Source organism: Harmonia axyridis, chromosome 4 (assembly GCF_914767665.1).
Source record: "Harmonia axyridis chromosome 4, icHarAxyr1.1, whole genome shotgun sequence".
Taxonomy (NCBI): domain Eukaryota; kingdom Metazoa; phylum Arthropoda; class Insecta; order Coleoptera; family Coccinellidae; genus Harmonia; species Harmonia axyridis.
The window spans coordinates 11,275,777-11,287,333 of NC_059504.1; the positions used below are offsets into that span (position 1 = coordinate 11,275,777).

The 11,557-nt window shown below is 32.6% G+C and overlaps 1 protein-coding gene across 1 annotated transcript; it reads right to left on the minus strand.

Annotated features, from left to right (window-relative positions):
* Positions 1 to 922: 922 nt before the first annotated feature.
* Positions 923 to 8,191, minus strand: LOC123679265 (isocitrate dehydrogenase [NADP] cytoplasmic-like). The gene is made up of 6 exons (XM_045616760.1): positions 7,948 to 8,191; positions 5,462 to 5,722; positions 4,501 to 4,700; positions 2,678 to 2,916; positions 2,343 to 2,594; positions 923 to 1,349 (listed from the first exon to the last, which is right to left on the minus strand). The coding sequence occupies exons 1-6, from the start codon at positions 8,033 to 8,035 to the stop codon at positions 1,061 to 1,063; spliced, it is 1,329 nt and encodes a 442-aa protein (XP_045472716.1). The 5' UTR covers positions 8,036 to 8,191; the 3' UTR covers positions 923 to 1,060.
* Between the last annotated feature and the right edge of the window lie 3,366 nt (positions 8,192 to 11,557).

An 11,557-nucleotide genomic window follows, 5' to 3' on the forward strand; every position in this document is an offset into this window, starting at 1 on the left:
CACTTTCACGTTGAAAATTAGTGCAGTTAAACTGTCTGCGTGAAAATTTGAAGTACACGTCTCAGTTTAGTTTTTAGTGGTGTTTCCGTATAATAAAACAGATTTTTAAAATTCTGATGTAGAGGGTGTTGTTTCGAGCATTCAAACGATTCGTAATTTTTTGTTAACCCGGACCTGGATTTTTAAGGCGGTTATTACATGATACGTTTGGGCTCTCAATTAGGAACATATTTGACAAATATGAAGAAAATATTCCGGGTGATTCGTTTGTAATGGCCTCAGAAAGAAACGGGCAAAATTCATAAAACACCATGTATCTCGGCTACGAAGACAGTAAGACCCAATAAATGGGGTATCTCCAGAACCGCCTTAGTGCCACCTATGCACCTGTGAAGTATTTTCGTTTCCCAATGAAACACCCTGTATTTTATATGTAGAGCATGTAACGTATATCATAAAACTAAATTTATACCTTCAACGTTTACATTTTTATCGTTAGTGATATTTTATAGAAATTTCATTTTAAAATTTAAATTCTTAATAAGTATCGAGTTTTTGAATGAAATTTCACTACTTTTCGAATGTCATTTGAATATTTTGCCGTGATTTTTACTCTCGCTTGGGTTGGGGTAAAAGCTATAGCTAAAGTATACGCTACTCGCGATTAATTTTTTAGTCAAATTATTTTTTATCATTTATAAAATCTAAACTGCTGAAAATTTTTGAGAACTAAGTCAATTGAATAAAAAGAGTAAGATATTTTGTCAATGTTATGTGAAATATTCATAATTTTTCCATTCGAAACTGTTGGTCAATAAAAATGGCGAAAGTTCTAGCGAAATAACTAACAAAGAGTATTTCCCTTTTTCCACCACTTCCTGTTACTGAACAAAAAAAAACACGATAATAAATAAACAAATCCTTCCTCCAAAATATATTTTATTGTATAAAAATATAAATCTTTTACTGTATTTCATTCATGATTTATTAACAAATCATTGAAATTCATTTACAACTCAAAAGGCTTCAACACGTAATCACAGAATAAGTAAGACACAACTCAATGTTTAATCGTTTTCTCTAATTGTTCAGCAATAGCTTCAAGGAAATCTTGAGTATTAAGGTACATATCTGGTTTCACGTTGCTGAAACCTCCATGAATAGAAGCAGCTAAGTCTTTGGTCAGTTTTCCTGATTCAACACAATCAACGCAAGCCTTTTCCAAGGTTTTAGCGAAATTAACGAGATCGGGGGTTCCGTCAAGAATTCCTCTGTGTTCTAACCCTCTTGTCCAAGCAAAGATAGATGCAATTGGGTTAGTTGATGTCTGGTTTCCTTTTTGGTGTTCCCTAAAAAGCACTAGATGTCAAAAGGTATTCCAAGAAAAAGGATAGTTCAAAAATACTTATTTAACATATGAAAACACTAACATGATTGTTACAAATCAATTGGAAGGAATAAGGAAATATGTTAAGATGTAGTTCTATGGTTAGAAATAGAAAGCATCTCAGAGTAATAAACATAGAGGGAGCATATGTCATTTTCAGTAAGTAAATTTAGTCCCCAACAAGAACTATCAAATTTGACATGAAGCGCGCGGAAATGAAAACATATCAGTTATACGATATTTCACTCAATTCGCGAGTTTCTCCACAGAAAACGCACTTCTTATGTCCCATAGTGAATCAACGCAAAATATATTGAAATAAATAGCTAAACATATCAGAAATTCAGAAAACAAACTTAAAGCGCGCCAAACGACCTTAAACAACCGATGACACTAGGAGAGCAAAAGTTGCCAAACCTTGGATTTCAGCTGGTAGATACAGAAAATAATGAATATTCTGCTTATTATAAATTCGACAATTAGGAGAAATATCGGATTCCAAATATTAAAATTTGCATATTTAATCGGGAATCACTCAAATAAAGATATTTCATTCAAAATAATATACATTCATAATGATATGGTAAAATTGTGGATTTGAAAATATATCACAATCCGACAACGTAATCTAACCATGTTGGGGACATGTAAAAATTGCATATACTCCCTCTATCTATGTTTATTACTCTATGGAAAACACTAATAAGACAGTTACAAATCAAGTGGAAGGAATAAGGAAATATCTTAAGATGAAGTTGTATCATTAGAAATGAAAAGCATCAAATGATGGCGTCGAATACGGAAAAAACAGTCGTGTTTCCTATAGCCATGGAATTTTAGAATGAAGAATCATATTTTTAACCATGCTTTTCTGTCAGTCATGACAGAGAAACGTGTTTTAGGTCAATTATCAATATAAAACTTTGATACTCTTAAGGTTTGCAAAAAAAATTACCTGTAATGCCTGGTTACTGTTCCATGGGCAGCTTCAGATTCAATCGTTTTTCCATCTGGGCACATAAGCACTGACGTCATCATGCCTAAGGATCCGTAACCTTGAGCTACGATATCTGATTGCACATCTCCGTCGTAGTTTTTGCAGGACCATACGAATTTTCCAGAAGATTTGAGAGCTTGTGCAACCATATCATCGATAAGACGATGTTCATACCAAATCTTTTTAGCTTCGAACTGCGGTTTGTACTCTCTGAAAAACATAAATTATAAAGTAGTTCTAGGTTGACATTGAAACATAAAAAGCTATTTCATCCAGGGGTTTCAGAAACTCACTTTTCGTAAATTTCTTGGAAAATGTCCTTGAATCTACCATCGTATCTTTTCAAAATTGTATTTTTTGTCGAAAGGTATAGGGGCCATCCTTTGTTCAAAGCAACTTGGAATGATGAATGAGCGAATGCTTTAATACTTTCGTCTGTGTTGTACATCCCCAAAGCAACACCGGCTCCTTTGAAGGTGTAGACATCATATTTTTGAACTTTGCCATCAGTCGAGGTGTAAGTCATTTCAACCTAGAAGTGTATTAAAATTTGCACTCAATTGGATATACAGATTGAATAAAAGGGAAACTGATCATAAACTTTTCAGTTTAACGAAACAAAAGGTTCAACTGATATTAGGCCAATTGAAAAGTCTCCGGTCTGATGCACAGATGGCGGTGCTAGTATTGAATCCATATGATTTTCAGTTAGTACCAACCTTGAAACGATACGTGTCAAAATTTGACAGCAGTCCGACCATTAGTTTGTGAGATATTGCGTTGTGAGTGTAGCTACTTTTGTTTTTGAAAAAAGATGGAAAAGAACAATTTCGTGTGCTGATAAAATATTACTTTTTGAAGGTAAAAATACAGTTGAAAGCAGAATCTTGGCTTGATGAAGAGTTTCCGGGATCTGCACCAGGAAAATCAACCATCATTGATTGGTATGCTAAGTTTAAACGTGGTGAAATGAGCACCGAAAAAGACGAACGCAGTGGACGACCAAAAAGGGCTGTCACCCCTGGCTGGCACTGTTTAAGTGCAATAAACCTGAACTTTTGCGTCGATATGTGACAATGTATGAAACATGGCTCCATCATTCCACTCTGGAGTCCAATCGACAGTCAGCTGAGTGGACTGCACACGATGAACGGAATTCAAAGCAGAAGAAAAAACACAACAGTCAGCTGGCAAGGTTATGGCATCAGTATTCTGAGATGCGTAAGGTATAATATTCATTGATTACCTCCAAAAGGGCCAGACCATCAACAGCGATTATTCTATAGCGTTTCTGGATCTTGAGTCCTATTTTGAAGCGAAAGACAAATCGTACTACAAAAATGGTATCGAAAAGTTGGAAGATTTGCTACAATCGCTGATTCGCCCTCGAAGGCAACTATGTTGAATAATAAAACCGAATTTCGCCAAAAAAAATGTGTTTTAGTATGGCAGACCGGGGACTCTTCAATTAGCCTGTTACCTACAATCATTTATTTAGTTTCTTTTGTTGTCTACTTCGTGTTTCAATGCCAATCAGTCTTAATTTTGATTTTATGTAATTATTTCTATTGAACAAGGTGTTCTAGAAATACGTCAGAAAATTTCAAGAGGTGTTTCCTGCTACTATTTTAAGAAAAAAGTTGGTAGAATTTCAAACTTCAATTCCCTGTATTTTAAGGTAAGGAAGCAATTGTGGAACATTGTTCATTGAAACTTCTTCCTTAAATTATAGTTTGGAAAAATCACGTTTGCAAGTGTCCGTGTACTATGGATGTATCTTAACCTCAATATAATCGCCCTTTTCAACTAAAAAACAATAATATAATGAATAGAATTCTACTTTTTAAAAATCTTTCGAAGTGAACAGAAGAACGTGACTATTGAAGGTAGTGCTTCGATCTCGCAGATCTTTTTTTTTTTTGAAAATCTAGTGCCTATCACTGTGAAACGAAATTGGAATCATGTTGAACCACCCAGTATAACAATTCCAGAATTGAAAAAAAAAATTTACAGCATATATGCTTTGTGAGCAGGTAGCAGTTTTTTTTATATTATTCAGTTCACATATCTACAGGGTCGCATCAAGAAACATGTAGTGTTATGGTCAGTTCTTTACCTTTCCAGGTCCAGGTACCACGAAATCTGTTGCTTTGTATTGGTCACCAAAAGCATGACGACCAATAACAATAGGATTTATCCAACCAGGCACCAACTTTGGAATGTTTTTACAGAGGATGGGTTCTCTGAAGACGGTACCGCCCAAAATGTTCCTGATCGTGCCATTTGGCGACAGCCACATTTTCTTCAACTTGAATTCTGAAAGTAATTTTCAATGTTATAAGATAAAGCATCTTGGAGATTATTTGAAGAATTGAAGTCAATTCCAAGTTAGTTTGTTAATAAGTGATTGGTATCCTCATGGATTAGACTTTTAAAAACATCAATTTGACAAAAAATGTTATTAAATATTCGAAAAAGCTCTATTTTTAAACGTTATTGAAGCGTTTATCTTTCCATGATTAAATGACATAACCTACTGAACATGAAATGACAGAAGAAACGTCAAAAATTATACACACAGCTGTAATTATAACCATTTTGAATTGTATAATTCCTATCGTAAACCCCTTTACTCCCAAGTGACGTCAGTACTTCGCTCAAATTTCATTTTTGCGGCCTCTTTGAAGTTTACTTTTTGATTGCTATACATGCAAATTATTCGCAAATATTTCTGAATAATTTGAAAAATCTGCGAATAGGCTATTGATTGATATATCAATATAAAAATAATCTCTATTCACAAAGGCATAATGATTTTAGCCCATCAATATTTCACATGGAACGTCAAGAAGAGGTCAGAAAATAAAATATGTCAAAAATCTCAAAAATATAGCCAAATGAGATATTCAGAATGTTATAATAATGAAAGCCAATAAGTATTTTTATTTTATCATGCCCTTGAAAGCAATTTAAATCTGGGCACCTTCAAATCAATTCATTTAAAAATAAAGAAGGGTGAATTTCACATTTGGGTATTTTATATCTCCTAATATCATTTTAGCGAGATTTCATCTTACCTTCTACTCTCTGTTCGTCTGGGGTAATTGTGGCACACTTGATGCCAACATTGTGCTTCAAGATAGCGTGGGCAGCATCAATGGTGACTTGATCATCAGTCTGATCTCTGTAAGGTAGTCCTAAGTCGTAGTACAAACATTCTACCTTAACGTATGGGAAGATTAATCTTTCCTTGATTTTTTCCCAGATGATCCTAGTCATCTCGTCACCGTCCATTTCGACAACAGGGTTCTTGGCCACAACCCTGTGTTCTGTTCCATCTATTAATAAACATTTAGTATAAGACAAATTTTGAATCTTGGAAATCATAAATTTTCAGCCAAAAAAATGGCTAGATGCGAAAGACATGCTAGACGACAATCTCATATAAGAGTATGGCTATCCAGTATTTTTAAATAATCCCAGAAAGTTGAATTTGTCGTTAGACAACTGTTTGAGCTTTTCAACGAGCACTAGAAGGTGATGAATTTCCATAGACTTATATTGTTTTTCAAACCACAGTTAGAAAATTTTTCTTAACGATGAATAATTTCAGCAGGATGATCCCACTTGCCATACCGCCCAAGAAATATTTACACACACACACTGTCATAGTTTAGGTTTCTTGGATTCATTCTAGAAGTCTTATATTGATATTTCTTGGATTAAGATCTCGTCTTGTTATCGTTCAAAATGTTTAAATATTTGAGTCTGAGAATATCATAAGTTATAAAAATTTCATTCAAATGAATCTAATTTTTGCATAAAATGCTAATTTTCAATTCATTACGTCATACCTTCTAAGGAATTTTGGAAAACAACTATGTTTCTAGTTTGAAATAAACATATTACATATTATAAGAGCAAATTTGGACCTTTGAGTTTGGAACTGAACGAAAAAAGACAACTACGTAAATCATTAGGTTATCAGTAGGAATGATGAATTCAATTTATTTACTTGTTCACGCATAACTGATTACATAAAGTTTGCCTGATTTGCATTAGAAATATTGAATATTATATGTATTCCAATTATCAATTGTCTATATGAATAAGGAGATTTTCAAAATATGCTTTTTCTGCTGTCTATAAATTTAAATTTGTAACCTATTCATTATTTGATCAATTTCGTACTTATGTTGACATCTATAAAAATGAGTTGAGCGAAATATTTCACGATTAGAAACGATTAATTAAATTAATAGTTTGAGTCTGATTTTCTATAAATGATTTTTGAAAATCAGATAGAATTTCCAAGGTGAAACTTTTCAAAAAAGAGAAATATACCTAGAACAGAAAACGTACAAGTCATTTTACGATTTCGTGCCAACATTCCCAAACGTACCAAATAGAAAAATAAGTATAAATTTTTCCAAAAAAAAAAAAATTTCTGAAATGCATCGCTTGAAAGATTTACTCGTAAAAGATTTCTTTCTGGAATAGGCTTCTTCTCCTACTTTCATCGAAAATCTCAAAGATTGACTTGTTTTACATACTCCTTTCATTTTTTATACGTCCAAGAAATTTTGATGAACACTTATGGAACACGAGATTGTTCTGTAGATGATATTTTGAATATGAGATCATTTATGTGGAATGAGGACATGAAGAATATGTAGAGAAATTAAACTTAATATTATTTCACAATGTAATCACTTTGGTCCGATTATAACTATATTCTGCAAAATATTGACTATTTTACAATTTTTCAAATATCAAATGAGTTAATGAAGTCTTGAATGGAAAAAATGAAGGAGCTACTGCTTTACTTTCCGAAGAAGTTTTCTAGAAGAAAATTATATCGCAAATTTTCGAAAAAGAAACGAACAAGTGGAAAATGAAGAGGTATCGGATATTCTGAAGGTTTGAACTCGCAAGTGAGCGCAATTTTTATGTTTCAGTGAACGTTTTGGCCAACTTAAATACGTAACATAATTCTGTGGGGAACGAGGTTGAAACATTTATTTTTATTAATGAACCAAGTGAATCAAGAACCTGTTATTCAACTCGATCGTGCAAGTGCATTTCTTCATGGATTGGAAATATTTAACCAACCCGAAAATTGCCCCTTAAGAATTTATGTGATCTCTTTTATTGACGCATATTATGCACAAAACATTTTCCTTGACTTAAATTTCAGGAATGGGCTCAGTCAGTATTGGCTAAATCAAAAGGATCATTTCTTCCGAATAGACCATCAGAGGATTAGGTATTTCAATTTTTTGATATATAACTAATCATCTTATCGTAGTCATAAATGACTTATAATTTGAAAATTTAAAAAAAACATCAAAAAAATTTCGGCTTCAAAGAAAATTTTTTTCATAATTTTCAGTGATATTTTCTTGTCAATTAAAATGTCAATTTAAAAAGAAAATATCAAAACACGAATATAATTCAATGGGCATTCCATTTCAAAAACAGCATTAGTGGTAATGTTTCCACACAACATCAATAAATATTGTAGCACCAAACTGCTGTATAATTTCAAATAAATCCTACTTACAAGAGCAACGCGGTGCATTGTTGATGATTTTCCCATTCCTGCTGATTCTGGCTGTTGCCTTAGTGAATTTCGTCAATACACCTGCCATCGTGTTGATTGTAGCTACTTAACCTCTACCAAGCTAATATAGACAGTGACGTCTTTACTGAAACAACCGGTATGAATTTCAAATTGATGCCACACACTGCAACGTCTCTGCACAAGTGTCTAGACTGGAAAGTCTACCAGCTGTATGACCGCAGGAAAGGCAAAATGTTTCATTTTCTTCCCACTCTGACATCCTCAAAGATAACGACTAGCATGTTGTCAGATTTACCCTGAAACATGACTTTTCCCATGTGGTTGGTATTAAAAGGAATCTTTTGACTTAGCTTTGCCTGAATTTGGAACTTAGGCAGGTATAAAGAGGGTTTTAAAATGAATGCCAGCAGAAATTCGAAACCAAGATAGTTGAACTGAACAATAGTTGACGTGCCATGATGAATGTTTTAGAGTTTTTACACATAATATAGTCCATGTTCATCTATAAGGTAGATGAAACAAAATGATGTAGACCAATGTCGAAATAAGTTCCCCATTTAGAGAAGATCAGTTTTAAAAATTGACTTTCGCAAACTTCAGTTCAATTCCATTTTTAATATCAATTTTTTTTAATGAAAGATTAAAATCAGAGAAGTAATTCCAATAACCAAGAACAAATAGTAGGTAACTTCATCAACTAAAACAAACATTCTGTTGAAAAAATTAAAAGAATTGATTTTCTATTAAGCCCGCCTTAAAGATTGCCAATTTTTTTGTCTGTAAGGTGGTACCTATAACTGTCTTCAATACTCAAGTTCAGTTTGTCATTTAGTTTTTAATAATGTTTAATTATCTCAAGGAACAAAATATCAAAGTATCAGCCCTAAATATCGCATTGCTAAATGAATTTTATAGATCCAAGAGCCGAACATGAACAATTTAAAAAAGAAGAAAAAGATTTCGCACCACGAAAATGAATGATGACGAAGTTTTCAAAAAATCAAGAAACTTTAGTGAACAACTAGCGTATATACAACTCGAAATGCATTTTCAAGGCAACCATTTTCACTCAATAGAAGATATAAAAGAACGACGAGGTGAGTATATTGAAAATCTGAATGACAATTGTTTTTATGATTGGGTTATAGATTGGAGGCAATACGATGAATTCATTAATGACCAATACAAATTTTCTTCGACCCTGTAGCTTACAGAATTACTAAAACTTTTTTGAAATAATCTTCTACTTTCCTAATTTTCTCTTATTATAGATTAATGTAAATTGTTATTGTTTAAAATTGTTTCTATTCTCTCGTACATAAATACCATGGCTTACTGGTGCAAAGATTGAACCAAAAAATTAAATCAACTTATTTACACAATTCTAGAAATTTTGGATACTATAATCATTCATCCATAAAATCAAAATCAAGGAAATTGGAATCATATCAAGTAGAAATCGTGTCAAGCTATTAGAAACAGTTTTGGAATGTTAGATTCGTCCAAAAGATAGGCTTGGTGCGTATCTGGGAATTTCAACCATTTCGCTCTATTATATTGACAAGTAGTTTATCTTATCGACAAGACAACACAACTTATCAACAAGAAAATATTATCCTATTCCGGAATTTAGCCAATAATTCATTTCGTTCGAACAGTATGGAAACAATTTCGAAGTTTCGTTCATTCCTGATATATGCGAATTTTAGTAAATGTTGCAACATCGCCTGGGTCCGTATCTTGAGCGCATTCATATTATGTGGAACCGTTGTAACTGCATGGGCAAGGACGTAAAATATGTGGGTGGTTTCAACATGTGACTTTGTTTATAACAACTGCCCTGGTCACTGTTATTGCAGATACAGATTTTAAACAAACGCTATGCAAGCTTATTTCAGGTAGAAATTGAAGCAGTAAAGTTTACCTATAGTTATTATTTTTCTTAAAATTTTGAGATAATATTTATCGGAGTAATAAGTTGTTGAGATAAGACTTGTTTGATTTCCACTATAAGGGATTCTCCAATACAAGTTTTCAGCGATAAGTATTCAAATGTGTGGAAAAAATATCAGAATTGCATTGAGTTTATCAACTCCAATAGAATATTGAGATTGGAATTAACGAACTGGTACTTACTCTTTGAGGCATATTTAAGACAACTATAGTGCTTTGTTATGGGCTAATTTTTGTCAATCAATTTTTCTAGATGAAATTCGGCATTCGATTGGTTATTTCAAATTCGAAAACTTAACTTCAGCCCAATCGTATCTGATTTTATAGAAATAATCATTATTTCTTCTATATTCTGCTTGAATTTTCTATTGAAGCTTTGGCTTGAGCTTGACTTGATTTCAAGTCATATCCCAAGTCAAGTCAAATATTTATTTATCAAGTACTTGAATCATATCAAGCTACTTGATTTTTAGCAGTTTTATTGTAGTGTCACATCAATAAAAAAATGATGAAATGAGAACCTTGCAAAATACACTTTTATTTATTAAACTTACTGTATGAAAGAACCGTAAATATCAACTTTTTTGAAATAGAATAATAAATTAAATCACTATAACAACAAAATAACAAATAATAAAGAAATAAACTTTCTTAATATTGAGAAACCTCCAGGCTTTGTTTGATTTCATAATTTTTCATCCAGGATCTAAGGCACATGAGGCAGCTTATAGGTTTGTCGCATAACCTATTGCGGGTTTTTGTAACTGTGAGAGCAGCTCTGGAAAATTGTCTTTCAACAGGAGCTGAAGATGCTTTATAAAAAAATCCTTGGCCATTTTGGACAAATTTGAAAAGATATTCCTGAAACTAGGTACCAAATCTACCAATAGATTTCATAGAAATGTGAGGAAACTACTAATAAAGACACATTGACGAATGCTTCAGTCTCTCGGCGCTCGAGGAATCCCCTTATTTAGTCTAAGCGCGCACGAGATTGCAGAAATATATGCTGTGCGACGCGTGCATATCAAGCTCAAGTAATATCAAGTAGCTTGATATTAAGTCAAGCAATAAATATCAAGCTACTTGGCTTAATGAATCCCTAGACGAAACCAACATGAAATTTTGCATCAAGCTTGAATCTCGAAACATGGAAATATTGGGTCGATATTAATATTTCGATTTTCTCTGATTTTGATAATGCGATCAATATGAAACTTCGAACGAGGCTTGAAAGTTTTATTCTTAATGTTAATAATATTTTATCCTGCTCGAAACAGTTATTTTTAAATTACCAGGATAATAAAATTTCGAGCCTCTACTTAGTTTCAGAAGTTATCCTTTTTACGGCAAGACAGACAGACAGATAGAATTCTTTGATCATAAAATTGTAATCAGTCAGATTGAGCAGAACTGTATCTTTTGAGACCATTTCTGTCTCAAAATTCTAAAAAAGACACCCTGAGTGAAAAAAATATCATTTTCGTTCTCCTGAAATGTGAGATATTTTAATCAATTCATTGAGAAATTCTATATTCTTCATCAAAGTTACCGAGAAGAGTTCAATTCAAATGATCGAATGGATTTCTAAACCCAATAATTTTTTTGTACCTATTCAAATTTTAAATATTAGAAT